Genomic DNA, 27,716 nt, shown 5'->3' on the forward strand with positions numbered 1-27,716 from the left:
CCATAAATGTAAGCAATGAAGTTTATATCCAGCACATATTTTTATTAATCACTTTAATATTACAGTGTGTTTTTTATAATAGAGAAGTATATAATTTAATATTATTTAGAATTATATATTTAATATATAGTTAATGGAGAAATATGTAATCTATATTAATTTACATTATATTAAAATACATTAAAATTAGATTTTATATCTATTGAGTTATATGAGATATAACTTTGATATTATAAAAAATTCACATGTATGTACGTGATTAGAATGAGATACATGTATATTAAAAGAAATATTTCTGAAATAACAAATGGGAAGAAATATTAACTTTCTAAAGAAAAAAGACTTGCGGAATGGAATATACTATAAAAGTAAAAATCGGTCACATTGAACGAAAGGGTTGAATCCAAGTTGTGAAGGAGTAGGTCGTAGTTTTGCGTCGCTTTCTCGCGGTGAACAATCAATAACTGCGGCCTCTATGACAGACGACGCAGACGACCGTGCAGGTGTTGGTACCGGCAACAGGGCACCGCTCGAGAAGCCGACAAAGACCCCGGCAATGGGCGAGTTGCATTCGGCATTTGTTTCGGGAGATACTTAGATCGTAATCTCTCTCCGATGCTCTCCAACTTCGGTGATAGTTATATGCGCCTCCTTTGTCACCCTTACGCTTAATCTTAAATTTAATGTGTCTCTTTCTGTCGACCCCTTCGTTTTTTCGCTATTTCTGAGAAAAGTCTCTTCTGAGGAAGGTAAGGTAGTTGCTTAACAGTAATTTGATTAGTAATGAATTATAACTACATTAATCTATTAATAGCTATCAGTAAGATTATAATTGAATAAGAAATATTATTGAGTTAAATTAAGTCATTTAAAAATATAGAAAATTACGTTATAATTTTATAACAAATATATTATAAATTGCAAAATATAAAAGTCATAAATTAGTTATTTATATTGCGCGGTATATATTAATAGATATTAAATTTTTATTTTATTCATTAATTTTTATCTCGATAGATTTCGTTGAACAAAAACTTAAATTATTTAAAATAATGTAATTTCTTTTATGAATATATATTTGTCTGTATACTTTATTTTTATTTTTTACGTTTTACGTGGAAACATGGATAATTCGTCGACTTCCTGCATTTGTGCATTCGGAGAAGAATTAATTAGGCACTCGCCTACACAGCGGCGGGATCGAAATTGCCGATCCCGTGACTTCCGATTAACAGCAGTAGTAGAAGCCTTGGGTAATTAGTACTAGGTACCTACCGATCCGCATCTGCAAGGTGAACAAGCATTTTATCATGCTTAATGAATCTCGGGCTGTGAATCTCGACGGTATACATCCTGGATGTGTTACTATCTTTACCCGATCAAGTAACAAGTGACAAAAATTCTAGCGATATTCACATATGTTATGTGAATAAAAATAAGTTTAATACATGTATCTTTTTAAATAAAATTCTAACTTTTCTGATAATTCAAAATTAAAAGCATCACTAAAAGAAATAGACAACAGGCAAAGTTTAGAATCGATTATTAATACTGTGACAAGCACTGTTTTGCGCTGCATCGTGCCGACAATACGCGTTGATAATTGACGTAGCAGATCAGTTAGAGAGATCTTCGAGTCCGAAGACTCCACTCGGCGATTAAATAACCGTGCGATGTTCGAGCACGGGCCGAAAAGACATTCGTATCAATTATGGGAGGTAAAGTTTCAGTGCCCCGCTAAGGAGTCTACGATGGAGACAGACCAGCGCCTTTCGAAGGAACTAGCCCGCTATATTTTACCCAGCGGGGGACCGTCTCTCCCCCACCCTTAACACACGGCTAAAGAGTATTCTAACCTGCGCGTCTTGTGTGCCAGACCGTCCTACGTTCCCTTTGTCCTTCTCTATTTTTGTCCCCGTCTCTTTCCACCGTCCCGTCGGCATTCTCTCGTCTCTCCTCTTCTCCGTCTTCCTTTCCCGTTTCTTCCGTACAAATTAAATTAATTTTCGAGCAGCGAACATTACTCTCTTATGAATTCTACCGCAGCACCCACAGAATGGAGATGTTTTCACATCCCACTAGTCGCCGTCTTGGGCTTCAGAAGTAAAGATTCGGTCTAGGGGCCATTAGTAAGCCGTAGTTTCTCCGTCCATCTCACTCCTTTCTTTCGGGGTTCTTCGCATCTTTTATTCGCGGATGAAAGATTTCTTTATTTTATGACACTCGTTCTCTGTCATGATGAAGGCGACATTTTAATTCGCATGCTTAATCCTGCACCCAGCCGAAGAGAGGAGAATTTGTAAAGAGAAGGCGCGAAAAATTGGAGTAAAAAAAATAGAAATTCTCTCTTTTTCGATTGAATGCAGGATTAAGCACACAAATTTAAACGTTTCTCGTAATATTTCTTGATCTATTAACTTTTGTTGGAAGAAAACAAATGTTATATACTTATTATATACATAATTAATCCGATATTTTATTGAATTTTTTATTTACAAAATTGTTAAGACAGTCACTTAAAAATCTTCTATGATATAATTTAGACTTTAGGAAAAGTAAAATGTGTAATTACTTAATCTAAATGTGCACGTTCAAAATATATAATTATAACACCAAATTCTTCAATAGAACTTTAAACTTTAAAAACTATGCTTGCTTATAAAGTTAACGAGATGATAAGATGGCTGCCAACAAGCTGCCAGTTTAGAAACGATAAGCAATTTGTAACATTCAACCAGAAAAAAAGAAAAAGAAAAAATGCAGCGACAGAATGAAACGGTCGAAAGTTGAAAGGAAGGAAAGAAAGGAAGGGAAAAGATCAGGGATAAAGGCGAGGGAAAAAATGAGACTCGGTTAGCAAAACCGGCTAACAGATACGGTCTCGCTGGGTTTGACTCGTGATGAAACATAAATGTTATTCCCGCTTGTGTAATTCATGTCTAAACTATTCAGATAAGCCGTTATCGCGCAGCGAGGCACGAATGCGAACCCCCTTGCCCTTTTTTGTCATTTCTTTTGTTCGGTCGATATATCGTATTTGTATAATTACGTTCCACGCCTTTCAATCTATTCGAGCTTTCCGTATCAAGGCTTAGTTTTTTCCTCCGGAGGCTACAAATCAGCATAATCAACTGACGGAAGAGCAAGTCAAATCTTACGCCTCGGCGAATGTTAATTATACGTTTCGCTTTCGAAGAAATCGCGCGTTGCGGTGAAGCTTATGCTATGTAACTTTTCTTCTAACAGTGCCTCTTTTATGTCTCCAGCATTGAATGATAGCAGAAAAACATTTTTAAAAATGCAACTTATTCACAAATAATGTTTTAATTAATAATTATATGAAGAATTAAACAGTTATTCGTTATTATCTGAACTTACCATAATAATTAAGAAATTAAACATTGAATTAAAGTAAATTTTAATACATAATAAAATTATTTTTTATATTTCTTATGTATTTTTTTCAAATATTTTACATTTATTTAACTATATATGTATGCTAAAAAATTGATTTTTTATATCGCCACGTATCTCTGAACGCAAAATGTTAAAGTTTAAAAAAAACATTTACCGAGTACGCGTGAAATAATCGATATTCTCTCCGAAAACTTAAACGGAAATAGCGCTTGAGGCTATATTATTAAAGATGAGCTCGTAACAATATTGAACCGACAGACAAATTGGACCACCCTGGGCAATACCCCCTGGTGCAGTCCGCACATGCTGTCTAAAGCAAAAAAAGCTTACGGATGCTACCAGCTGAGATATCGAGATAATGATGATGCCAAGAGGAGCGCTCGTCTTCCTCGTCAGGAATTTGACTACAAGATATGTTCGATAATCAGTCTTCTTTGTAGGGAAGGGAAATCTTTTTAAGATTTCATCGTGCTCTGTTTCTTAATCAATGTTCATATGCATATGAGCAGTGTCTCAACATTGTATTGTGTTGAAATGTAATTTGTAGCTAATTCAAAGCGTTTTTTCAAATCTAAAGTATAATTTTTGGAGAAATAAATAGCGATGTTAAAAAAAAAAAAAAAAAAAAAAGTTAGAAATCAATAAATGTTTTTAAAAATAATTTTACAAAATATTTACTTGTATTTATATGCACAAATATATTTTAAATTCTGCTTTATAATATATAAAAGATTATAATAAAAGAAAATTTCATTTTATTTAAATTTTTGGTGCATCGTAAATATGTGTGAAAATAAATTTCTATATATATATATATATATATATATATATATATATATATATATATTAAAAAGTTTTAATTTTTAGAAAGAAAGTAACTAATCAATCTCGTAATTTTTTTGCGTCCTCACGCTAACTTTCAATACAAATCTGATGAAAATCGACTGCATTACTGATCAGCAAAATGTCAGACCGAAGAAATATGCTCCCGCCGGCAGCTAATCTAAAACAACGAGCGCGCGATATGGGCACAAAATCGGATCCCGTCGGAAGGGTATGTCCCATAAATAAGGAACTCGGATTTCGAGAAATTCAATAAGCGGGCATTATCGAAAAGAGAAACGGCCGACCTATGAACCGACTGACAGAAAGCAGCCTTCAGAAAAGTCGATATCTCAATTGACCGCAGTATCGGACGTTAATGAATTTCCAACGCGATTACGGCTCCCTAATATTACGAAATTAGTTCGGCGCTCATTTCGTCCATTCGACCCTGACGTAGCAAGAAGAAGTCGGAACCGTATTTCCGACGATCATAAATCACGAAAAATAGACACAGGAAAGATTGCCGGCAAAAAAAAAGATCGAACGGCGCGACAGGAAGAGAGGAAAGGTGGATATCGGATTAAAATTCTCTTCGCTCTTTCTCATATCTTCCCCTCTCCGTCTTCTTGCACACTCCGCACGTTGGCAGATGAATGTAGCCCTAAAGAATAATTAAAGTCCCGACTGAGAAATTTGCGGCGCCGAGAGCTCGTTATTACGCATACTGAGAAAACTCGACAAATGTTAATTAAAGTTTACGCCGTATAATTTGGTTTGTTCTTTGCTTGACATTAAATTGAATTTAATCATATGATCTCTAATTGTGTCTGTCTTTTTCGGAAACGATTGAGTTGAGCTGACTAACTCTAACAATAAGTATGTTTTCTGTGTTACAAGAAAGAATATTATTAACATATTTTATAAAAACTTTTATTCATAGATTGATTTATATTACGGAATGATAAATAATGAACAAAAATTTTCTTAATATTAATAAATAGAACCAGAAAATTTTTACAAGTTATTTTGAAATTTAGAAATAAACAGTTATTTCCTAAATGTTGAAAAAATTAATTATTTTTAGAATTAATTAAAAAGTAAGTAATTGCATTCGCAAAATGTATAAATATATCAAAAAGTTACATAATTAGATTCTAGAATTTATATAATTGAATATGTAATTGAAAAATATGATAGCATAGTAGTACGTGACATCTTTCTGCAGAGATAGGTACTAGTTTTTCATCAGAGCAAATGATACGTTCGATAATTTTTTCTTTTCTATAAACATAATTTATTAATGCTTTAAAAAAAATAATTTTATCTAAGTCAGACATAAGAGAGAGACAGAGAGGAATGAGAAATATATAACATATTTTTAATTTAATTGACCAACAGTCTTTTGAGCAATATCTAAGATTGGTAATATAGGAAGTATAGTAGTAATGCATATCAACTGCAGAGATTTTACTCTAAGAAAAAAATATATGCATGTAAAAATTTAGTGAAATAATATTGAAATATTAATGTTAATGAATTAAAAACTTCTGACTTAAATATTTCTAAGTTTACATTTGAGACATTTTGATCTGTATAAGAAATCCATATTCAAAAAAGATTTAGTTATTTTTCTATTCTCATATATTTAATTTATATATTTATATAATATTATTTTATTTACAACCATTTACATTTAAATTTGTTTACAACATACTAGTAAAGCGGTTAATCATTTATTTTCTTAAGAATTTTATGACAAATTATGACCATTTTTACTACCGATACCTTACCGACAGTTTAATATACTTTTTATCATATCACTAATTATTGACTATTTTAAAAGATATTTTACACATTACGTTTTTTTATATACACTTAAATAAAGCTTTTAGAGAATGTGTGATAATTTAAATTATTTATATACATCTTATTTTAAAATGCAAATATAATGCAAACTTAGAAACGAGAACAAGAACGAGAAGCATTGTAAATATTGATATAATTTTCTATAAAAAATTATTAATTATTAAAATTATTAAAAAAAAATATTAGACTGTTTACCTACACATATAAAAAAACATTTGCAATGAAACCAAAATCGCATTACTGATTTTTTAAAACGTACGATTTAAAAATATAATACTTTTGATTTTTTGCACAATTATGTAAGTAAATAAACTTTTATTGTGTTAAAGATGTTACTATAAATATAATAAAATAAAGACAACACGTATTATGAACAATTGAGTTTGTTAATACATTTATAAAATAAGATATTTATTTTTCATAAAGACCTGAGTCTCACAATAAATATTACGATTAGTTACGATTTTTACTTAGATTCTTCTCATTGTCATAGTTAAAACTATAGTTGACTACCTACCTTTGGCGCAATTACATGAAAATTATTACAAACAGCTATTCGAAATCAAACGATTCTCGAATCATAATTTTTGTTATCTTAAATGACTTTTATTTTTTAAATATATTTTTTATGACAACTACGAAATTATTAATACCAACAATTACGAAATATTATTATTATTAAAAACTTAATTTATGAAAAATAGAGTGTCAAGTTCATATAGTATAGATAATAAGCGAACCAATAATTTCAAAAGACAATTTTGAGATATTTTCGAATAAAAAATAATGCTATTTTGTATAAGAGTACAAGAAACTTGGATATATATTGTAGGGCAATAATTTTTATTTGAAAATTATGTTTCTATTTTTAAATATTGAAAAGTTATCACACAATTTTCATCTTCATATTAGGCTCTCGATTATGATCAGAATATCATACGGTTCTAAAAAATGTCACTTTTCCGTTATGAGAATTGAAAGCTAATTGTTTCGTTACCGTGACATTTGACACGGAACAGAGGAGGAGCGTGTCATAATTTCGACAGGGTGGTTTTGCTGTCAGTATATTAGCTCTCGGGTAACGGAGTTAAAGCGCAAACAAAACAATGCATTTTTCCCGGGGCAACGGGAGGAGATGATCCTTACGGCCCTTTTTGACTGCGCGACTTCGACGAGTCGAAACTAACATAATCCAGACGCGTTTTTAGAGGCGCCCGGAACCCTTGACGCCCGTGGCTGGAATTCGAAAAATCGCCCCCTCGAAACTCGAACTCGGTATAACGCATGCATACATATCCCGCGCAACTTGTTGCCGTAGCTTTTATAATTTTTATAATTTAAACTATTAATATAATTTAAATACTATTTTATCTAAAACTTGAAGGCTTATTTTTAAAAAATAAAAATATGTTTATTAGCCAATACCGGGAAAATGAAAATCAATTAATGTAAATTTACAAAAATGTTTATGTATGAAAATAATTAATCAAATGCATACGAGGAAAAAAAAGAATGAAAGATCAGCATATAGAGAGTTATAAAACGTTTCCATAGAATTTTCTTGTTAACTGATACCACATCTTATTAATGTGCCCTGTTAGTCATGCATGTAATTATATACACACACGACGCGTGGACGCACGTTGGGCTTCATGCGTGGTAGGCGCCAAAAGATAGCAAGGCAGGCGCCTTTTTAACTGTGGGAAAGAAGCGCCGGCGTCTGGAGAGTCCTATGAAGACGCCGTGTAAGCATCCTTAGAAATTTTTTTAATTATCTTTTGTTTATTTTTAATTCAATTATAGATATGGTGTTTCACGATAAAATGACAAGTATTTATGAGAATATAAAGCTCTTGTAACTATAAATAAGAATATTTATATACATATTATTACAACGTTTGGCATAATAAAAATATAATTAATAACATTAATTAATAACTTTCGATTTATTGTTGTAAAAAATTATTTTGTCTTGCTCGAATCCGATACTAGAGGCTGCAAAACTTTAATATGTGTGTGTTTATATATTTAATAATTTATTAGCAATCTAAGATAACTCACATGTACATTCGTTTCATAGCATTTCGTTTAATAACAGAATTTATAATATATGTATATTGATATTTGCATAAATATTTGAAAAATTTATTGATATATATTGCAATAAAATTTGAGTTCTAATTATGATAGTTTGACAAAAATACGGGGGGAGAGAGAGAGAGAGAGAGAAAGATACTCATTCAAATTTAGACGAATCTTAATAAAAGAGCTATTCATAAATTGAGATATCTAAATTAACAATTAAACGATCAGATATCCAAATTAGATAAAGCTGTGCAGAATCAATACACTTCAATTGCTTGTATGCTAAACTGAGGTCGTAGAAGATACTCGGCATAATGTGGTGTCCAGTTGCAAGACTGGTCCGTCCGTGTTGCCACATAAATGGGCCCTTTGTGCTGTCGCCTTGCGTCTAAATAGCCGCATGCGGCCTCGGATGTCCCATCCGTGTATAGTTTATAGAAAAATCTCGCACAGTGGCGTGTAGTCCGCCAAGCTCGTGGGGGGTCGTATACCGCCCATGGCGAACTGTCTGCATTTTCAGAATCTGCTCTTTCTCTTATCGTTATCGATGATTGCTACACATTACTAGACAATATCAGGTAGATATTGTTGAAATGGATTGAAAAGTGTCTCATAGGTATCTAGAATCTAGGAGAAATTGAGATTAATTGGATAGTGTCAACGAAATAATTATCGTAATTTGCGCCTTTTTTAAGTTTGATATAAATAATAACACGTATAATAATAACAGATATTATTTTATAAAATAATTGACATTAATTAAATCAATTTTTAGATTTTGTGAAAATAATAGAAAGATTATAAAAATATGATCTTATTTTTAAAATATAAATTTTTTATGACAAGAAAGAAGAGTCGATTAATTTTTCTATGATAATAAGTTATAAAAATTATTATATTAAAGGTTATTAATGTGCAATAACATAGGTTAGAAATTAGTCGTATTAGTTTCACTATTTTATTTCTTTCGGTTACAGTTGTGTATATATATTGTTACAAGTGCAATAATAAAAAAAGTCATATGATCTATATTAATTTAAACAATTAATGTTTTATGCAGGTTTAAGAGAGAAATATTCGCATATCAATTTGTTGTCAACTACATCTTATTTTTTCATTTTAATTAAAGATACATCAAACATTAATGAACAAAAAATTTGATTTAAATTTGTATTATCGCGACTTATCGCCTGTAAAAAAAAAAAACACATTTTTCTCAATGAGAAGTTAGAAAAGTTCCACTAGCTGTATGTCGGAATTTGCAGACTTGCAGACTCCTCAGAGCTGCAGATGAGGATGCTCTCTATTATATTTGAAGAGGTCAGCTCGACTATGTTTTCGAGCGCATCAAACGGGATTTTTGTCGTTTTCTCATGAGTGGCCCAGACAATTGCGTGTATCTGGATGTCTAGACGGCGGTCGTTTCACGTTTTCTGTTCGGGCAAAAATCGCATTAATTTGAGTCTTTTCCGCTGTCTATGTTAGTGCGACGATAGCATTGCCGACGGAAAGCATCAGCAAAATATAAATTCGTATTTTCTTTTTTTTTTAATAATTTTTCAAGATCTTTTTATGAACTATTATTATTCATATTGTGTAAAATGTAGTTTAATATAATTCTTTTGTCTGAGATTGTTAATTATTATAAAAGATTTTTTTAATTCAGTCTTTACATCTATTAACGATATGAAGTAATAATATTGCTGGGCTAATGGAAATTTGTATTTTATATTTATTCGTAATTCTAGATATACATAATTCGTTAAAATGTTTTAAGCAAGTGTAGGAATTAAAGAAAAAAAGTATTATTAAATATATATCATAAGAGAGAGATTGACGACTTTTTCCAATTATTTGCTTGTACAATGCGTTATAGTACGTAATAATACATGTTATCAGTTTATTTATTTTAATTTCAATTTGGCAATGATTTTTATTGCAACTTGAAAGCATGTACAATAATCGAAAAAATGCAAATTAATTTTATTACATGTTGCTGCTAGTAAGAAAGGCGGAGGAGAACGGAGAACGTATTACGCAAATGATCATTTAATCGTCACTTTTAGAAACACGACTCATACAGCATGTTTCGATTGGTCAGATTCTTCTTGTAAAGGCGGGTCTTTCGTACTCTCCTCCGCCTTACATTACCGGCGGTTATGGCTGTCACTGACAAAAAGTTTGCTCCTCGATTATTCGGACACTTTCAATATCAATAACTAATAATATATAATACATAATAGTTGTCGCTCTCATTTTTCAGTTATGCTTTTTTATGCGATTTCGATATTCAGTAAAAACTGTGAACACCTTTGAATAAATCCTTGAAATTTATTTAATTATATGATTTATAATTAATCTTAAAGATTACGAGATTTTTTTATATAATATATGTATCAAGTATATAATAACAGTTAATATAGGCTCTCAATTCAAAAATAAATTAGTCGATAGGAGAGGCTTTAAGAGCCGAACGCAAGATGAGGTAACGTGATTAAAAACAATGTTTTATATATATATATATATATATATATATATATATATATATATTTCCAGTAATAAAATTTAAAAAAAAATGTAAAAGTTTATTAAATATCGAAATTTTAATAGTAATAATTTTATATGGCATATAATTATTAAATCTATTTAAAATTACAAAGTTTTCTTACATAAACTTTTTATATTAATTCTTGTTACATACAGTACAATATCCAAATCAATTATATAAGATTTATGCAACTATGCAAATTAAAAATTATCTTAATATATCTCTTCTAAATATAATACATAAGTTAATCGCATATTATTATAATACATTTAAAATAACTATATTTGACATTTTTTAAATAATAATTATTGTCCATGAAAATCGCGATGCACGGAGTTACTATTAAAAAGCGTGCGTGACTGTAGTAGTAAAAATCTTCAGTCATACACTGATGTACTCGCACATTCACATCAGCGTATCGCCGTGACGTTCCTGTGCGACGGGGCCAACACTTGACTCCCTTGCAAGACCAAGTCACATTATACGTCTGCCCTCCGACCTGACCACTCAACCGTGACCATCCCCCGAAATAGAGATAGTTGGTGTATCGATAAACAACTCTTCGTCATAATCTCGCGAGTTTTGAAGATTGTAAAGTATCATTGAACTCGTCACGGTGATGTTTTTCTTATCTCATTGCTACTAAATTTCGGTAATTGATAAACTCATGAGTGAATTGTCAAGAAAGATTTCATAATCGAATTTGACAACTTACAAAGTGATAGACTTGTGTGTGAATTTAAAGAAACAGATTGTTAATCAAGTTTGATTAACAAAGTTTTCAAAAATTCTACAGAGGGAAATATTAATTTGTTAAAGACTTATTAAATCACTACGTGGAGAATTATCCTTTAGGATTTAAATTGAATCAATTGAATCAAAATTATTAGAATGGTACAGCAAGCTATACAAAGTGAAACCAAAACTTCGATTATCGAGTTTTTTCTTAAATTATAAAAAAATGAGATTCATTTTTAAAAAAAGTGCAAAAGAGAAGTGATTATCCAGAATTTATTTAAAAGTGACATTCGATGCATTACAAGTAACTCGATTGAATATCGAGGATGCTTTAGAATGTTGTCTTCTTCAATATCGACTCCGTTCAGCGTTCGTGATATTCTTAGTGAAGAACAACAACTTGGCGCCATGGATTGCTACGTACCCCATCAAAATCAAACACAACAGCATGTGCATCAAGATTATTATTCGTATAATATTGTACCTGAAAACAATTGGGATATGGAAAAATTTAAAGAACAATCAATACCCAGCTACCAACATTACTCAGATCTTAATCATGTTCACCAGTTGAGTCAGGTGGTACCACCGTATCAAGAAACATCTATTACTGAAGACGGTAAGTACTATCCCGTTATCAGTATTTAAAATCAAATCATTTCCTTCATAGTATAATTATCTAATAATAATCTTGCGAAATCTTACATTAAGCTTTATATGTTGTTCGATTCTTTTTAATGCTTTTCATTAAATCAAATTGAGCATATGATAAAAAATGATAAATTATAGCGAAGATGCTCTTTCTTAAATAACTATATTTTTTAAATAATCTCGTATAATGTGTAAGAAACAGATATTATCAGAAAAAAATCATGAGAAACGAAATTCATTTGTAGATAGAAACAAATAAACTATATACATTAACTTAGAAATTATTGAACATATAATGTTATACTGCATTTATTTTAAATACTTACAGTTTGTAGAATTTTAACTTTATTGGTAAAAATTATTCAGCATAATAATAAATTCTCTAATAAAATAATACTCATAATAAACTATTTTCAGGCAATATTGTTACATCCAGCAAAACAGAACTACGCAAAAATCAATCTGGTAAAAGAACGAAACGAAAACCAAGAGTGTTATTTTCACAAGTAGGTTAAATATTCTTAAATATTCTTTGATTTTTATTAATAATAATTGATGAGTAATTAAAATATTTTACTAGACGGATTGTGACTTATAATAAAAGTTTTATAAAAATTTACAGTATTAATTTCATGTATATATATAAACTTAAAATTACTTTTGTAAAAAATTACAAACATGTATATCACACATAAAAAATTAAGAGAAGCAAAACGTTAAATTATAAATAACAATCCGTTTCACAGACACAAGTTTATGAACTGGAACAGCGATTTAAGCAGCAAAGGTATCTGAGCGCACCTGAGAGGGAGATGCTAGCTCAAACCTTGAAATTAACCAGCACGCAAGTGAAGATCTGGTTTCAAAATCGACGGTACAAGAACAAACGCGCCCGAATCGAAGACGCCGAAAAACTGCAGGCGCAAAATATGAAGAATCAATCACTGAAAAAAATTGCTGTGCCAATTATTATCAAGGATGGCAAGCCTAACGTACAGGAATCTTACAACGGCCCTTACTGGCCGAATATCCGATCGGATTTAAGCGTCCCGATGCAAACAGATTTCAGGACGAACGAGATTCGTTTAAGTCCCGACTTTAGGTCCAACTCAAGCGAGATGAGAATTGACTCCAGTATTAGTCCGGACTATAAATCGGAGATCAGTTCAGAAATGCCCGGAAGATCAAGTCAGAATAATATAACGGACAGACAGCACGTTCCAGAATACAGGAACAATTTTGTGACAGAAGCTCCACCAGGTGTGCACGATTGCAATCGATTAATCAAGACGCAATTTAAAACATGCGCGAACGGGAGTGAAACTGCATCATATTCAGATCTAAAAAATGTTCAATCCGATAATAAACAGCTTGTGACTGACAAGCGGATGCCTATGGACATCTCTAGCGGCGAATATGGATTCTCGAATTATCTTGCTCCGTCTAATTACCAAATGCAGTACGTGAATTATATGGAACAAATACCTATGGATCAAAATTTGCAGCGACTATGGTAGGTGTATCTTTACGAGAGAGAATAATCTGGTATGAGAATTATGAATATATAATTGATCACTGTGCAACTTCTACTTTCGAATTTGTTGTATTTCAATTGACAGGAACTTATATTATAGTAAATAATTAAATCACTACTTGAATTCTTTTCTGAAAAATACCAAATTATACATTTTACATTTACTGACGATAATATTTAGATTTTATTACCTATCATGTGTGAATCCAATTACATTAACATTAATTATTATCGTACTGATTAATGTAAAATTAGTGTGATGATAACTCGTAAAAAACAATGATAATGTATTTTTATGTTATAAATAATTTACTTTATTCATGCCACATAATAAAAATGAGAGACATTTATTATTCTCATTTTTTATATGTATACTTATTATAAATTAAAAAACAAACATTTTAATTTAATTATTTAACATTAAATAAAATTGCTGTTTCTTGAAAAACTTACTTGGAAAAAATAAACATTAAAAAAACAATATACCAAAGTAATTAACCAAAGATGTATTTTTTACTTTTATTATGGACACGTAAATAATTAAAATTAAGTTAGAAGTACGCTAATCAAAAAATAAGCTTACGATATTGGCAGCTGTTTTTTAGTCAGCTAAGATTTTTCTCTTCGAAATAGTAATGCACCGTATAAGAGGCGGAAATTGCTTCAAGTGGCCTTGGCGGAAACATCTAGCACTTTTCTTCGGATGTTATAAGCCTCGGAAAGTTTTTTTCTCTCTAACTTTCAAGTACAGACGCTAGTTGTGCAATAAATTAATTTTGTTCACGTGATACATTCGGCTTAATAAAAATGGAAATATATGTATATTGTAAACGTTACGAGGATTGTTCAATTTTCTATTAAATATATAATGTGCATAAATATAAGAAGAGTGTTATGTTTTTCCTATATATATATTATATATTTAGAATTGCCATAAAAATAAGAATTTATGTTTACAACGTATGATTTTTGCGATTAGAGTAATCAATTCTTTTATAATTTACATTAAATCTTAACTTGAAACAAGATTTAAAATCATGTATTTAGTGATAAATAAAATTTCCAGCCTAATCACAAAATTGAATCTAACATTTATATATAAGCAAAAATATTTCGTAATCAGGTAATAGGTTTAGCGTAGTATTGATGATAAATAAGAATGAAATTATATGATAAAATGCATTATTGTATAAGAAAGTTGTAATTTTTAAAGTAACAAGAAATCAAATACGTATTTCTTGTATTTTTTTTTTATCCATGACATGCATCTTCATGAATGCTCTGTGTATTTTCAATCAATATCGATTTCCATCGAATCAAATCCAATCCACCTCTCCAATACCTCTTGGAAAGTTCGCGGTTCGATACAGAAATATGGCGAAATGGCATTTATAAATAGGTGAGTTCTGACAGCTTGAGCGAAACCATGGGTGCCTTTTAGGTTATCGCGCGAACGATGGGTCATCTGGCAGTCAAGTGCTGCCTACATAGACGATTTACATCAGTGTAATCGTGTCCATGGTGCTACTGGTGCCATAAAGGGCCATGGGAACAAGCTGATAAAAATGTCACTATTAATTTTATAAGGCTCATGTGACCATATCGTATCGTATGAAGAAAGAGCAACTTGCTCTCATTCTAGACATGCACCTGATTGCACCTGCAAGATTTCAATTTGACAGAATAAATCGATCAATACGATCACTGTATATCATTTATATGAAAAAATTAAAAATTTAAGCACGGAGTATAAAAAAGAAAATTTCGATAAAACTTATTGTTAGATAAAAAATGCTGATGTAAAAATAAATAAATTTGTTAACGAGTTAAATAACTTTTATAGTTAGAATTAGAGTATTATTTATTTTTTGTAGCTATAAATAAACTGACAATGAGATCTTTTCAGCGTTGACTGCGTCGATTGCATTTTTTCACACCAAAAAGGCACGTCGATGCATCACTCCACATGCACCATATAGTTGTGTCTTCTAATCATTATAGTTCCATTACGATATCATGTATTCAGATAATCAATCATAAAACGTTCAACATAGAAATTCGATCCTATTTGCTTGTAAGCCGAAGGGGAACCGCAACGAACGTTTGCGCGAGGTCCCAAGAGAGGAAGAGCGCGACGCTGTACAAATAGACGGGCATATGCATAAAACGGTCAATGTCTACAAATCAAATAATTTTAGTTAAAGATGAGGATTTTTTTGCATATGTATATGTACAGAGATCATTAATCATCCTTCGGACAAATATTTTACAACGACATGAATCGCATAGATTTCTGTTACACTTTATATTAACAATACTTATAAATAGCAAAACAGAATAAAAATATTAATATAAATATTTATAGTCGAATTATGCATTGCTGCATTTTTAACATTGCCACTTATCGATTGCTGAATATTCAGATTAAAGAATGATGCATTTATCTGCAGAAAAAGCAGAATATATCATTTTTGTATGTATTATTTTATATTATTATTTTATTTAATTTTAATTAATTATTAAAACTACTAATTATGTTAAAATGTTTTTATTAAAGTCACTTAAACTATAATAGAAGAATATTATTTTAATAATGCATATACTTTATATCATTTTTATTTTAATACTAATTTCTATACGTAGAAAAAGATTTATTAAATAACTATTTTACAGTGTAATATAAAATCTTTTTCTATAAAAAAATTATTATATTCAAAGAAGAAATATTTACATTAAATCGAAAACTACTTTATCAACGTACGTCAAGCTATAACCATATGTTGCTGGCACCATAGTGTTCGAAAGATCGAGGATGTGATGCTTCTCTCTCAGGGAAATTTTTGAGTCTGAATATCTAATTTACCAGCATGTGAAACAATTATTTAATTAATGCTTTTTGATACTGACAGGTTCTGCACTTTACACTTTAATGCAGAAGAAGCATTAAAAAATTTATATATTTTTTAAATGCTACTTCTGTAAAATATATATATATATATATATATATTTATTTATTTATTTTTTAATAAGAAGATGTGTTCTCATTTTTATATCATTAATGATAATATATTTTTATTTCATCAAATTTGTACTCATAATCAGTGTAATAATTTTTACTACTGTTTTATTATAGCATAATTTTAGAAGCTGCATGAGAAATAGATTTTCGTTAAAATTTAACGGTTTTTACGAAAATTAAACGCATAATTATTTCTTTGACAAAAAAATTAACATAAATAATATTTTTGATTTCAGAACATGAAGAAGTTTGAAGTATTGTCGAATATATGTTGATGAGTGATGCTATTGACGTCTATCCTCGTAGTTCGTAAGTATAAGAAATATTCGAAAGAATTTCTTTGAGTCGTGGCGGCTGCATGAAACACCGCTGATTGGCCGCTCGTACGCCAATTTTCCTCGACGGCGCTTCGCCACGAAAAATCGCTAAATTGCTTCTTTGAAATGCCGGAAAAGCGGAGGAAACGGTTCCCTCCATAGTTCGCACGACAAGTTCTTGGTAGATTTCAAGCATCGTTACCCGCTTGATGATCCGCGATATACTCGGGCTGATTTTCTCCCTTCGTAAATTCAAAGCAGAGCAGGCATTAATTTCGAAAAGAAAAAATATTTTTGCACGTGTAAATAAGTCAAACTGCGTGACGTTTGTAAAGTAAAAATTTACACTCTAGAAGTCTTCTGCCAATATAATAAATATTCTAGTTTAGATAATTATCTTGAATTTAAATTTTCTTTTTATGTCATTGATAAGAATATTTTTATATTTTAGAAAGCAAAGATTAATTCAAAATTTTTATATGTTTTTAATTTTTTTTTATAAAATATATAAATACTTAAAATTTCTTAATAATTTTATAATAAGCGTTAGTTTTAATTAATTACATTCATAAAAGAAAATTATGTCACTAATTTATCTGATAGTTTAATTAAGACAGTTGATTATCAAAAAATATAATTTATCTAGAGAATAATACACACACGTGAGAGGATGAAATAATACATAGGGAATTTAAATATTTGAAAATTCATGTTACACTTATAAATTTGACTCGTTTCTGCCGTGGCATTTCAAATGTTTTCGTCGAAATGGAGAGGTGTCCCCTTTAACGTTTTCAATAGTCCATGTGACACTCCGACTCCTAGGTTTCCTTGGCAACCATCCCAATTGAAACGCGTGTCAGAAGTCGGAAGAATAGTATATAAGAGAGGTAGGAAAAAGTGACGACAAAGACGAAAGTAACTGAAATCTCAAACTCGGAACCGGCAATTCCGTTTATATTACTTGGAGGGGATGGTGAAATCAGAGTCGTGGCGTTTGTTGTACTTATGAAAATAAAGAGATAGAACTTGTTACATTTTTTCTATTACTTAACGTCTTAATAATTGCATACTGATTGTATGTTTTGAATCTTTTTGATAATTTAACTTAGAAAGAAATTCTTACGCGATCTATAAAATATTTACATAGAAAAATCTTTTAATTATACTTTTAAATCTTCTTGTTCCTTTTACATTTATTGTAAAAGACACTGCAGACGCTCGAAAAAATCAGGATTTTTTTACCCTGCACGCAAATGGCTCGTGCAAAATTGATAATGGTCGCTATGCAGAGTCGAGCAGGTGAATTGTCCTCTTTGAGCAATTTTTTACATAAAATTCAAATTGATCCTGCTTCAGTAATCTTTTACGATAAATATGATTCTCGTATATACCTTTCTGTGACTTCATTAAACCACGAAAGATATTTAGTCAAAAATATATCAAAAGTATTAAATATATTTTGATATTTTTAAAGCTTGATTTTTATATTATAATAATTATTAGAATGAATTCTGTAAATAAATATAGAAAATTGAAAATTACAATTTTTCTTGGATATTTATAAAAATGTAAAGAAATTTATTTAAGAAGAAATAAAAGTAGATATTTTAATTTTATAACCAATTGTGTGATATATCTAATAAAGCTCAATATTTATAATATTAATACTTACAAAATATAAGAATCTAATGATATTTTCCTTATTATATAGTGCATATAAATAAAATAAGAAAAATCTATTTTATTATTGAATAACATTTTTATGATTAATGTACAAAGAAAAAAATTTTAAATCTTTATGATAAAATAATATACCTAGAATATTACATCTGCACAATAGATTTTACGTTATTCTGCAGTTTATCTTTCATTCATTTAATGCGCGAAACTTTCTAGTAACAAACGAAAGAGATGCGCTTGTAGAGAAACGGTGTAACGAGGGGGTAAGGCGTAGAGCCGTAGTGGATGATCAAGGGAGAGGATGGTCTTGCGCTATTAACAGCTAATGAAAATTAGCTTTCGTCGGTTGATTGAGCGTTAAATCGTTCCTTTCTCGTTTTACGAGACAAGTCCGTCAGTGGTACACTCGAACTAACGTACTCCTGCTTTAAATTGCGAGCTTGTTACAGTCGATAGCAAATTCATGAGTCAACGATTGAAAATGGTTTGTTGCACTTAGGCATTGACATTTTTTTTTTTTTAGAAAAAAAGCATTCCTTCGTCAAAAAAACGTTGCCAATTAATAATAATAATGTTATCTTAATAATGATACAATTTCAATTTTTTAAAAATAAAAAACAAATATTCAAGAATTAAAACTTTACATTGTGCTGATTGATTAATAGTCCTATTTAATTGTATTTTTACATTAGTGTGTTAATTTTATCTTTATGACAATCATGTCATAAGATGAGCAGACTATTATTACAGTAATCTCTATTTATTTATATCGCAAAGTTGATACGCTACAAATTTTGATTGCAGTAATTAATACGGCGACTTCTATCCGTAATCTATGTTCAAATGTGCGCAATAGAAAATCGGTGGGGCTGTGGAGTTTATAGTCGCTTCTGCAGTCCATTATTGCTTCGTTTATAACAGTTCTAAACATTGTAAAGTCATAATGCTCTCGTGCTAAACGAGGCCTTGTGTCGATGTACAATCACTATTAGTGCCGAAACTCATAATAATTTGCGGCTTGCGTCACGAAAATTATTCTGACCACTATAGTTTGTTGATACTCAGAAACGCCAAAAATACGAATTACGAAATAAATGAGTAGATGATTTTTTATTTATGAGAATTTTCATACATTTTCATACAAAATGTACTGTATTCATTTAATACTTTCTTTTAACTTATTTCATCAGATATTTAAAAAATTTATTTACCACCAAAGTGTATTATTTAGATATGTATTTTCACGTTTCTCTAAATAATTTACGTCGTAAATTAATGTCGTAAAAAAGAATATTATTGCAATAGCTTGTGAAATCTATATATAATTCTCATGAGAAATAATACTATATGTATGCATGCAATTAAAATTCTCTCTTAAGAAGTCTAAACAAATAAATTAAAAACTACTAATTCTCTTCTTAACAACTCGAAGGCTGCCTCATAAGGATTTACACGGCGGAATGTAAAAGGCGTTTCGGCGAGGGGAATGTAACACTTTTGTTTACAACAGATGAGTGTCAGATCTAGATTTTTTCTCGTCCGTCGGTTAAGCTTGCTCGTCTCCGCGTCTGAATAAACATATCTGATGTCTGCTAGGCCCACCCAGATGCAACCATTAAAACCCTTATGAGAAAGTCAGTTGCAATATGAAATTGATGAAAAAATTCATTTTTCACCTGCAATGTATTGCACTTTTTTTCAAAGTTGAAAGGATTTGGGGAAAAAGGAAAATGAAGTAAAAATATATACATATATACGCAATAGATTCTGAGTGATAGACATATATTTAAAGATACATTAACGCGATCGTCTGGGTGTACTTAACAAAACAATAAATTGAATTTGAACATAGTACACTCTCGTGACGCACATTAAACAAATTTCGTTAGCATTAAATATTTCATACTTTTTACACATTGCACACAATCCGCTAGTAATTGCACATGTTTTAGAGGTAATTCGAAGAACACATTTTCCATTTTTACTTAAAAATCACGCGTCGCAATTTATATTACATCTACTGATGCTCTCTGAATTAGTGTCTAAAAAAGCACTAGATGTGATTTGGCATGTTACAATGTAATAGTTGCATACAATATCATCTCCGTGTTCCTTCGAGATATAAAACTTTAAAGTTAAAAACACATTAAAAAGTCAATAAAGAAGCAAATTAAATTAGCAAATTGTTAAAACTTAATTTCTTCAGTTTTCCTTTTTTTTTTTTTTTTTTCTTTTAAGTTTAAAGTTTGATATCCCAGATAACAGAAGTAAAGGAAATAGAGGAGACCAATATTTCGCATTTTATACATTTATTTACAGCCTAATTTACATCATTTTTATATCGTCATTGAATTACAATAAATATATGATAATTTCAGGCAGTTCTATAAGATGAGCAGTAAATCCAATTATTATGTATATTATTATGAGTCTAAGAAACAGACTTTTTGTATGAAGTGCTCATAGATCGAAAGACAATTGAAAAGCTTAACAGTAAATCGTTAAGAGCGTATTTTATAGCTACTGAAAATATTATAAATTGTTAGTAACATTTAGTATAGGTGTAGTCATATTTCAAACATATTTTTTGATTTGATATTCTAAAAAAGATGTAAGATAAACTTTTTCATGAAGAGCCTCATAATTTAAGAAATAAATATTTTATTAGATTTATGATTTGATTTGGTTGACTTATACATTAATAATTCTGATATATTAAGAATTCTTGATTGAATTTGAAACATTGAAAAATTGGATTTGAACGAGGTGTTAATATTACAAAATGTTTTATCAATTTTTTTGGAACCATGAAATTTATTTTTTTTTTCCAAAAAAATGTTATATGTGAAGTATACCGCATGGATTTTTGTATAAGAAGCAACTCTACCATGTTTTCTTCAGAAATATATGACAAATCTGGATATTAACTATAAATCATCTCTTGATATTAAATGAACAATTTGCTCAATATAATTATATTCCTTTTCGTCGGAATAAATTTGATATTGTGAAATTTGCGCTGTAAATCAGTTTTGATAATTATGAGTTTTGCGTGCGTAATTGAGCATGCTGTTTCAAGTCATTCAACTCATTTTTTAGAAACAAAGTCGTAAATTTTAAACTATCTTCTTTCACGATATTTCGCGATACTAAAAGTATCGTTATTCTAAATGATGTATTTTACATCATGCACGGAAATGGCCATCTTGATGATATGAAACGATACTCGATTTTTTACGAGCAATCTATCGTTCATTTTTCGTTCTTGATTTTCGAGATTTGATTCGGATCAAAATCGGAGGTGATCGGGCTTTGTACCTGAACGTGGGTGGTGTGCAGGGGCGGACAGAGTAGCGGATGATACGGAAAACAATAATATGGGAAACCGCCGAGCGCTTTGTTCGCGGGGTGAATTTGCGGATTCGACATTTGGCCGGGAAGTTGTCCGGAACCACGAAGAGGCAATCCTCTCAAATGCTCGTCCGGATGTACCAGGACGCGTACAGCCACACGCCTGGCGCTTCCAGAATTTACGAGGGCGCCTAATTCCTGCTGTTGGCGCCGCTTAGTTTTGTATCTGAAGTAAAAGTCAACAATATTTAATGAAATTCGAAATGAGATTTGCAATCCATGTAATATAAAATCGGGGATACTCTTTTTTCGAAAAAATGTTTATCTAAAAAAATCTCAAATTAATTATATGTATAAATATATAAAAAAAATTATACCGTCGATTCTGAAACCAGATCTTCACTTGCGTTTCCGTCAATTTTAAACCGCGTGCCAGATCTGCCCTCTCCGGACCCGACAAATATTTTTGAGCGGCAAATCTTCTCTCTAACTCATAGACTTGTGCATGCGAGAATGCTGCTCTGCTGCGCTTTTTTCTATTCTGCAAACTTTGTCCCGAACTTTGTGTTTCGTATGTGTCATCTTCCACCTCATCTGTAAAATATAGATGAATAAATTGTTATTTTAGTAATAAAATCACAGCTCCTTTTTCATGCTGCACAGATAAACTGAAATTAATAGATGCTTGTAAAATATAAAACTTTTATTAAAATTTTCATGATATTCTGATTTCGTTAAACACGTCCTAATATATATTTTAAACTATCACATTAAAAAAAAAAAAAAAAACGGTTTTCAAGCTTTTGCATATCAACGACCATGGGATCTCATTTTTCGAATAACACGAGCTTGCCGAGCTCAAATTCGTTTGCGGATAAATATTTAGATTCACGCGAGAATCTGCAACTATACCGTAAAGCAATCGTTTAGCCCGAAAGTCGGAGTAACCATCAGCGAGCGGCCATAGAGACGGCGAACGATCGGAGAGAGAAAGAGAGAGCTTCGTTGCTTTTGATGTTTCGAACAAACATTAACACATGTACTCGCTACTCCGACATGTTTACGCTTCTGTTCCGCGGTAATTCTCCTCTAAGTTTAACCAGTGGTACTAGAGTACAATCATATTGCAGATCACGCTGACTTCTTCTACTTGGCAATGCGCTTGATCCGCTACTTTACAATACGGATATCTCATAAACAAAAAGTAATATGCAATTTTTTAACCAAGAGAATAAAAAAAATTAAACCATTGAGTACAAAAATAACTTACATTCTTTATTAACTTTATGTAGATTATTAAAATAGCTTTCGAAATATATTTGTTTGTTCCTGTTATTTGTATTATGTTATGGTATATTATTATGTTATAAAAAATTTATATTAATCAAAAAATAGTATATTTTATATTCAATTTATATTTCTGTAAATTTAACTTAGTGTAACCTTATAATTTTGGTTGCAAACATTCTTTGCCTATGAAGACAATATATCAAAGAAATGATCAAATTTAAGTTATTTAATACAGAGTTTATATTTTAATATCTAAAAAAGTATTGTGCTTTGATATAGAAATAATCAATTCTCTAGAATCATAATAATTTGTCAATGAGATATTACATTTAAAGGTAAACAGTTGTTCATAAAAATGCTTCTTTATATATTTATTAAATTTTAAAAATATAATTAACAAAAAAATAATTAGATTACACTTATATTACACTTGTATAGTTTTCAAATTAATACAGAGGGAAAAGAAAAATTAATAAGTTTTTCTTCCTCAGTATATTTTCGCGAGTTTTTCGTAAAGTTCTCCGATAGTATTATAATTATTTCGCGCTTAAAACGCTCATCCTACGTCAATGTTTATCGTCGGTGGTCAGCAGGGGATACGGAGCATTTAGAGAGATCTATATTTGATCACTTTCGACGTCAACTAGATGCCATCTCGTCCGGCTAATGCGTCCATCCTTCGGCGCTCGTCAAACATCCTACACCGCGTCTATATCGAGAGTTCAGTTCCAGACGAGCAAGTGGCGTCGACTGACTCTGATTACATCGATGATCCTTTGAAACCACTAAAACGCTTTTTGGTTCCTCTATCTGTCTTTAGTTTAGCCTACGATGGGCAAATATTGAAAAGAATTTTCCCAGTTATTATCGTAATAAAGAATTAAGAATAATCTATCTGCGACAACGTCAATATTCTTTTGATTATGTCCATTATTATATTAAATGACTGGAGAGATTTTCCCTTGCGAAAGTGAACTCGTAATTTTCTGAGTGCACCTTGAATCGGTGCCAGCTCGTGCCTATCTCTTCACCCCGAGCTGCAAACAATGTGCTACCGTGGCTCGTGTGGTTTCAGGTAATCCTTTATTTAAGAGGAGGCGATAGACCGTATTTTCTTCAAGTTAATTATCGTATTTTATCGTGGTGCTATCTTTATAAGATTTTTTAAATGAAATCTTATATAATCATATATTTTATATTACGATATCTTCTAAAACTATTAAAATTACGTGCTTTATTAGCTTTAAGTTATTATTAGAATCGATTTTTTATTTGCAATCTATTGACGTAATTTAGGAGCGCAATTATTATAAAATATATCGACTCATTGTAACCAAATGCATCGGCTAAATTCGAAATAAAAAAATTTTAATCAAGAGTTAAAGTTAATGGCAATTATATAGTTTTTATATCAAAACGTGAAATCTTTTACGATTTTATATATATAATATAATGATTTTATAAAGATAAAATAGAAATCGTGTGTATATCTCACCACGAACGCTGTTAAACATGATTGATTTCTCGAGTAGCCAGTGCGAGGGAAAATATCTCTGTTTACCTTTATATTAAGATAACACTATTCGGCCATGTAATTCAATACTTGCTCTTCGCATCGTAGTAACGAGGGCGAATATGTATTATGAAAAAATGGATATAGCAAAGGGATGCAAAGGCTTAATTAGGAAATATCACTCTATATGCTATATGTAAAATGAATTAAATAAATTCAATTTATTAAATAGAAAATATTGTCGTTTTATGTGCAAAGCATATTGCACACTATAGATATAATGCAAGTGGATGTAAACAACTAATAAAAATTATTGCTATCCTCCATATCTAGCGCTACATCTATTGCGAATAATCAATCAATCGCGCACATTTACTTGGAAATAGTTAGCGATCGCAACCTTGGTCTAAAACAGTTTTTGAGGTAATCCACGGATCTTTGCGTGCTCTCGAGACAGGAAAACAGAGTGCGGCCAGAGATTGAACAAGTGCAAGAAGTAATCGGTACTCGTGACGTCTGCCGAGTCGAGTGGCACTTATGCTACTAAAATTACATTCAATTATGTTATCTGCGCTCGGGTTAAACTTTAAAAACCCTTGAAGGAGTTCGCCTGTTACGCGCGTATCTGCTTAAATGACCTCTTAAGCTTGCATCCTCGTGCCCGACGTAAAATCATCCGGCAGATCACCATATTCCAGAATTTCAAAGATATTGTTTTCATTCATGTGACGTATTAAGCTTTCTATTAAGCAAGTCAATCTTTCGAAAAAGTTTTACTTTAATTTTATTTTTTATTATTAATTTCTCATTATCAATTTTTCATTATTAATAATTGATCATTATGAGCCACAATCTTACAATATCTTTATAACAACATTTATCTTTATATATTAGTTATATATATCAGCATTCTGAATAATATAACAATAATAATTAAATTATAAAGGCACCAGCACACTGGTAATAATTAAAAGAAAAAGAGGTCAAATACTAGCAAAAAATCGCAAAAAGGATGCCTGCATGTATTAATGAAACATGAAAATAATTACAGATAAATTTTATAAACGTTTGTAAGATTCATCTGTAATTATTTTCATGTTCCATTAATACACGCAGGAGTTCTTAAATCTGCGATTTTTTGCTCGTCTTTCTCCTCTTTCTTTTAATTTTGATTATTATCAGTGTGCTTTTACAATTTAATTATTATTATTATATTATTCAAAATGCTGATATATTTAACTAGTATAAATAAAGATAAATATTGTTATAAAAATATTGTAATACTGTGGACCACGATGATTAATATTGAAAAATTCTTTGTTCGTATTTAGCCTCTCTTTCTTTAAAGTTTAATTTTTTAATATAATAATATAATATAATATATAAATATTTCGCAGAAAGTGCTATATATAATTGCATGCATAATAAAGTTGTTATTAAATTGTTATGTGTATTTTTTATTCAGATTATTATTTTATTTTATTTAATATTATTAAATTGATATACATACAAGAAGAAAATCTTGATCCCACTTTGACATTATTTTTAATGATAAAGCATATCGTAATACGATCGCAGTATCGTTCATTTAAATCACGCGAACAATCACGTACCTAAATATTTGTTTTTACTCATGTCCAATGCTTCATCCTGCTGTCTGTGAGAAGTTTCCATCGGTTCCTTAACAGGCTGATACGTCGTCAGATTTTCTAGAGTCTCGAGATGGTGCTTGAAAGATCCCTGGGTTAAGTGCGGGATGTTGCCGAAATTTGCTTGCGCCAGATTCCTTCTCAGGATATCCAGTTCGTGCGCCATACTCAACTCCGGGGTGGGCAATCTCGGATAATGAATCACCTGATCATGATCGTAGTTTCCGTCAAGCTGCTCATTTTCTGTTACGCGCTCGTAATCCCGATTGTGTCTTCTCACCGGCGCGGAAACCACGGCCTGGATTTTCTCTAAATCGCATCTTCTCGAATCCGCACAGGAGGTTCTCCGGCTTAGAATGTCGGCGATGCTGAAGGGAGTCGGTTGAGAAGGTTTCGGCGACGCTTCGCTGCGTTTATCGTCCTCCATCACTCCGTATTTCACTACTATGAATTTTTTCGCGAGATCTCGCAATAATTACGATAAAAACTGTCTAAAAAATATTTTTTTCTACACTCTCAATCGTCTCTTTTAAATTTTTTCAATCTTTTTCTTCATAATTATCGATCATCGTCGATTGTATACACACATAAAAAAGCTCTTCCGTCCACATGGTTACGAATAGTCACTAGTTTCACTATTTTGTTTTTTCTTTATAATTTTTTGGTTTTTTTTTTTTTTGTACGAACTTATTGAAATTAATAGATTATGCACCGAATTTTCTTAGTCACTCAACTGTCACTCTCGCTCGTTACCAGCGTCACCGACACGTCGGAGCGGAGAATCGGCCGATGAATGCTAGATGTCTTCCGCGTTCACATAATCCCTGGAGACTCTCGAGCAGCCAGGGATCGCTGGTAGGCCGACTGGCGTTATTAATTGTTATTCCCGAGTGCTCGACCCTTTCGATTCGAGTGTGCTTCGGTCAAGTGTGCTTGTCGCCCGTGGAGACTTATTTTTCGAATTACCACTCAACCCGCGACTCTCCCTTCCTCCCTCGTAAAGAGCCTCCCTCTTTTGCTTGAACAACCCCCACCTAAGAGACGCTTGCTCTTCTTTGCCTTTCTCTCTCTCTCTCTCTCTCTCTCTCTCTCTCTCTCTTTCTCTCTCTTGTTTCTCTTTCTATGTCACGAAAGTCTCTCTCTTTTCACATAAATAATCTCGAAATGGTTTAGTCTTCCTTTATCGAGAGGCAAAATTCAGCGTTTTATCTGTCTATGTTCTCATCAGTT

General features: G+C 31.0%; 3 protein-coding genes across 3 annotated transcripts in view; 2 read left to right on the forward strand and 1 right to left on the reverse strand.

Moving 5' to 3' along the window:
• The window catches only part of LOC140667315 (cysteine-rich hydrophobic domain-containing protein 2), a 169,631-nt gene that overhangs the window by 23,536 nt on the left and 118,379 nt on the right, over positions 1-27,716 (forward strand). The window contains exon 3 of the mRNA XM_072895128.1: positions 16,920-16,992. The gene's annotated coding sequence lies outside the window, so the exon portion shown is untranslated. The remainder of the gene's footprint in view (positions 1-16,919; positions 16,993-27,716) is intronic.
• Positions 11,123-13,979, forward strand: LOC140666844 (uncharacterized). The gene is made up of 3 exons (XM_072894387.1): positions 11,123-12,098; positions 12,548-12,636; positions 12,877-13,979. The coding sequence occupies exons 1-3, from the start codon at positions 11,816-11,818 to the stop codon at positions 13,645-13,647; spliced, it is 1,143 nt and encodes a 380-aa protein (XP_072750488.1). The 5' UTR covers positions 11,123-11,815; the 3' UTR covers positions 13,648-13,979.
• On the reverse strand, positions 20,458-27,092 carry LOC140667095 (uncharacterized). The gene is made up of 3 exons (XM_072894784.1): positions 26,451-27,092; positions 22,412-22,628; positions 20,458-22,260 (listed from the first exon to the last, which is right to left on the reverse strand). Exons 1-3 carry the CDS (start codon positions 26,911-26,913, stop codon positions 21,936-21,938), a joined length of 1,005 nt encoding a protein of 334 aa, XP_072750885.1. The 5' UTR covers positions 26,914-27,092; the 3' UTR covers positions 20,458-21,935.

This window comes from Anoplolepis gracilipes, chromosome 6, assembly GCF_047496725.1.
Source record: "Anoplolepis gracilipes chromosome 6, ASM4749672v1, whole genome shotgun sequence".
Lineage (NCBI taxonomy): Eukaryota > Metazoa > Arthropoda > Insecta > Hymenoptera > Formicidae > Anoplolepis > Anoplolepis gracilipes.

What these genes read in the sequence shown, in the direction of transcription:
- LOC140666844 (XM_072894387.1), top strand. Translation starts at nt 11,816, where the DNA reads ATGTTGTCTTCTTCAATATCGACTCCGTTCAGCGTTCGTGATATTCTT. An exon ending in AACATCTATTACTGAAGACG is followed by an intron (nt 12,099 to 12,547) that starts GTAAGTACTATC and finishes AACTATTTTCAG; the next exon opens with GCAATATTGTTACATCCAGC. An exon ending in CAAGAGTGTTATTTTCACAA is followed by an intron (nt 12,637 to 12,876) that starts GTAGGTTAAATA and finishes TCCGTTTCACAG; the next exon opens with ACACAAGTTTATGAACTGGA.
- LOC140667095 (XM_072894784.1), bottom strand. Translation starts at nt 26,913, where the DNA reads ATGGAGGACGATAAACGCAGCGAAGCGTCGCCGAAACCTTCTCAACCG. An exon ending in GAGTAAAAACAAATATTTAG is followed by an intron (nt 22,629 to 26,450) that starts GTACGTGATTGT and finishes TATATTTTACAG; the next exon opens with ATGAGGTGGAAGATGACACA. An exon ending in ATCTGGTTTCAGAATCGACG is followed by an intron (nt 22,261 to 22,411) that starts GTATAATTTTTT and finishes CTTTTACTTCAG; the next exon opens with ATACAAAACTAAGCGGCGCC.